This window comes from Cucurbita maxima, unplaced genomic scaffold (genome assembly GCF_002738345.1).
Source record: "Cucurbita maxima cultivar Rimu unplaced genomic scaffold, Cmax_1.0 Cma_Scf00005, whole genome shotgun sequence".
NCBI classification, from domain to species: Eukaryota; Viridiplantae; Streptophyta; class Magnoliopsida; order Cucurbitales; family Cucurbitaceae; genus Cucurbita; species Cucurbita maxima.
This window is the reverse complement of record NW_019272021.1, coordinates 939971-943886: the sequence shown is the minus strand read 5'-3', so window position 1 is coordinate 943886 and position 3916 is coordinate 939971. Positions and strand designations below refer to the sequence as shown.

Below are 3916 nucleotides of genomic sequence, written 5' to 3'. Positions count from 1 at the left end.
ATGTTTTATGACTCAATGCTTAGAGGGTTACACAATTCCTGTATTTATAGCTTATACACTAGACCAGAAATAGTAAATCATCGAAATCTAGATATATTTAAATCTACTAGGCTTGGAATTTTAAACTTGATCAATGTTTGCAGTCACTTAGTTTTGTTAGATGTCCACAGGAATATGCTCTCTACAAGAAAATTAATAGAGTTGAAGCAATGATAATCGGCACATATGTGGATGACTTAATCAAAGTCGGGTCAAACAAATAAGTTATAACTCAGTTCAAGGAAGGGATGCACTAGAAATTTGAGATGAGCGATTTTGGACTTTTGAGCTATTACTTGGGTATTGAAGTACGACAAAGCAGTGAACCAATCACTTTATGTCAGGCCGGATATGCAAGAAAAATCCTAGAGAAGCTAGGAATGGGGGAGTGCAATCCTTGTTCGATTCCCATGGAACCAAGAATGATGAGCAAACATGGGAATGGAGAACCTGCGGTTGACAAAACACTTTACAGAAGTGTTATTGGAAGCTTACGCTATCTGGTTAATACCTGGCCCGACATAGCCTACTCAGTTGGTAGATACATGGAGGCACCAACAACTTCACATCTCACAACAATAAAACAAATATTGAGGTATGTGAAAGGTACTCTAAGTTTTGGTTGTGTTTATAAGAAGCTATCGAATGTGGAGCTGGTAGGATTTAACGACAGTGATATGGCTGGGGATATTGATGATAGGAAGAGTTCAACTGGAGTGTTGTTCTATTTGAGAGTAAATCCAATAACCTAGGTATCACAGAAGCAGAAGGTGGTGGCTTTGTCATCATGCGAGGCTGAGTATATAGCCGCAACTGCTGGAACATGTCAAGGAGTATGGTTGGGTAGGATTTTGAGTAACATCAGTCAACTACAAGTAAAACCCAAGCTTAATATTGACAACAAGTTAGCTATAGCTTTGGCAAAAAATCCTGTTTACCATGATCAAAGTAAGCACATTGATACCAGGTTCCATTTTATTCGTCAATGTGTACAAACTGAAGCTATTGAACTGGAATATGTGAACACAGATGAACAGTTGGTGGATATTCTGACAAAGCCATTAGCAAGACAATGGTTCCTGGAGTTAAGAGAAGATTGGCTTGAAGAATGTCTATTAGCAAAGTTAAACAAGTTTAGAGGAGTGATGGTTGATTATAAACTTGTTTTTATTTATTTATTTTGCTTCATAAGTTTTTGGTTAAAAATAGTTGTTTTGTATTTATTTTATTTTTGTTGTTCATTTCTCCATACAAAAGGCTGGAGATATCGTAAGAGTGGAAGAGTGGAACTAGTTTTTAGAGAGTGAAATTAGTTAAAGAGTTGTTGCTGATTTGTAATAATTATTATTATAAGGAAAATGGTGTGAAGTTAGTAAAACACCACAAAAATAAGATAAAATTAATTTGTGTGTTGCTACTTCTTCCCTTTGTTATTTTCTTTCAAAGTCAAATGTATACAAACTTTACGATTCATTCTCACATGAAATAATTGTTAGTAGAGATGTGAAGTTTGAGGAAGAAAATGCCTGGAATTGACATAAAACTCATAAAAAAGAAGTTACAGTTAGATCTAGAATGGTGTAATGATACTTGAGGTATACAATGATAACTAATGTGAGTCAGCACAAGAACACTCATCTGCTGATCCTAAAAGAAGAATTAATAGGCCACCAAGATGGATTGATGATATGAGAGTGGTTCAAGTTTTTCAGAGAACGAAGATATTGCATATCTAGCCTTGTTTGCAAGAGGTGATCCTATTCATTACATAGAAGCTCCCAAAAGCTCTATATGGAGGAAAGCTATGGATGCAGAAATACAAGAGAAATGATAATTGGAAATTGACAGAACTACGTGCGGAAAGAAAGAAAATCGGTGTTAAGTGGATCTTTAAGACAAAGCTCAAAGACAATAGAGAGGTTGATAAATACAAAGCACATCTTGTGACAACGGGATATGCCCAACATGGTGTTAGATTAGGTTGAAGTCTTCGCACCTGTAGCTCGGCGTGATACAATCAGAGTGATTATTTTTCTTGCATTACAAAAAGAATGGACAATTTATCAACTAGATGTAAAGTCTGCCTTCTTATATGGAGAACTAAGAGAAGAGGTCTATGTTGAGCCGCCACAGAGATATGAAAAGAAAGGCAATGGGCATAAGATATACAAACTAAAGAAGACTTTATATGGATTGAAATAAGCTCTTAAAGCTTAATACAGTCAAGTAGAGTCTTATTTTGTGAAGCAAGCTGAAAAATGTCCTTATGAGCACACGACGGTAAAATTTTTATTGTATGTCTCTATGTTGATGATCTAATTTTTACTAGTAATGATGAACATACGTTTGATAAGTTTAAGTAGTCTATAATTGATGAATTTGATATGACTAATCTTGGAAAGATGAAATATTTTCTTGGTATTGAAGTTATGCAAAGCTCAAATAGAGTTTTTACTCGTCAAAAGAAGTATATGCATAGGAAGTGTTGGAGATGTTTGGAATGAGTGTATGCAATTTAGCTCCCTATCCTATTGTTTCACGTACAAAACTTGTGAAAAATTTGAATGGTTTAAAAATAGATCGCACACTTTATAAATAGATGGTGGGAAGTTTGATGTATTTAACTACGACACGACCAAATATAATGTTTGTGGATAGTCTCATCTCCAGAATCTCATCTAAAAGTAGCAAAAAGGATGTTGAGATATTTGAAGGGTACTACCAACTTTGGATTGTTCTATAGGGAGGGAAGAATTGAAGAGTTGAGTACTTTTACAGATAGCGGTTATGTTGGTGATATAGAAGATCAAAAGAGCACTTCAGGCTATTAAGTACGGGAGTTGTTTCATGGTTTCAAGAAAACAACCTGTGGTGACTTTATCTACTACCGAAGCAGAATTTGTTGCTACCAGTTCTTGTGCCTGTCGAGCCTACTACAATTTTTTTTTGTGATAATAGTATGATTGTAGCAACATAAAAATGTTTGTTTTCATTTTCCTTGAGAGTCGTCAAATAAAGGAGTTGTGAAGATGGTTCATATTCGTACACAAAATCAAGTTGCAGACATCATGAGCAAACTTTTAAAGATCGATATTTTTCTAAAGATGCGTAGTATGTTAAAGTTTGTTCAGAGTCGAAGTATAAATAAACTGATACAGCTTACATTGAGTTTAAGGGAGGATGTTAAAAAAATTTGTTAACTGATTTTTCTTTTTTGTGTTGCTTTGTAAAAAGATTGCATTTTGATTGCATATTGAATTTAGCTTTCTCTTTTAACACTACTATCATTATCATACCGTAAAAAAACAATCGCTCTCGTGTTGACAAGAACTTGGTATTAAATTTGTGAGAAAAATAATATTAAAAAAGATAGTAGAAGACCGAATGAGATTAAAGCTGCAAATACTCTTTTACTCATTGATTGAAAAACGAGTAACAAAAGCTCCAATTTATATTTAACAATAAACAAATTTATAAGTTTGAGAAACAAGAGAGAGGGGCTGAGAAACAAGAGAGAGAGAGGAGTGAGCTATTTACTGGTGGCGATACTACTACGTGCGACAGTCCCACATCGGAAGGGATGAAGTCGCGGCAAATCGAAGATGTTGGGCTTGCATGCGTGAGGAGATGAAAACAAGAAGGGGCTGGCTACTCAAATTTTAAATGAAAAACATAAACTTTTTTGTAATTAACATCAACTAACCTCAAATTTTCTCCACAGCTTAATTTAACTTCAATCTATCATCATACCAAACCAAAATATACAGAGATATTGCTACACACACACACAATTAAACAACTCACAGAGGCATAACTATTTGTAAATGAAGATGATCAAATTAATGTACATTATAATATATAGATACTGCTTGTTCTT

At 34.4% G+C, this 3916-nt stretch overlaps 1 protein-coding gene across 1 annotated transcript; it reads left to right on the top strand.

Annotated features, from left to right (window-relative positions):
• Positions 1 to 305: 305 nt before the first annotated feature.
• On the top strand, positions 306 to 791 carry LOC111479221 (uncharacterized mitochondrial protein AtMg00810-like). The gene has a single exon (XM_023123774.1). The coding sequence runs from the start codon at positions 306 to 308 to the stop codon at positions 789 to 791; it is 486 nt and encodes a 161-aa protein (XP_022979542.1).
• The last annotated feature ends 3125 nt before the right edge of the window (positions 792 to 3916 follow it).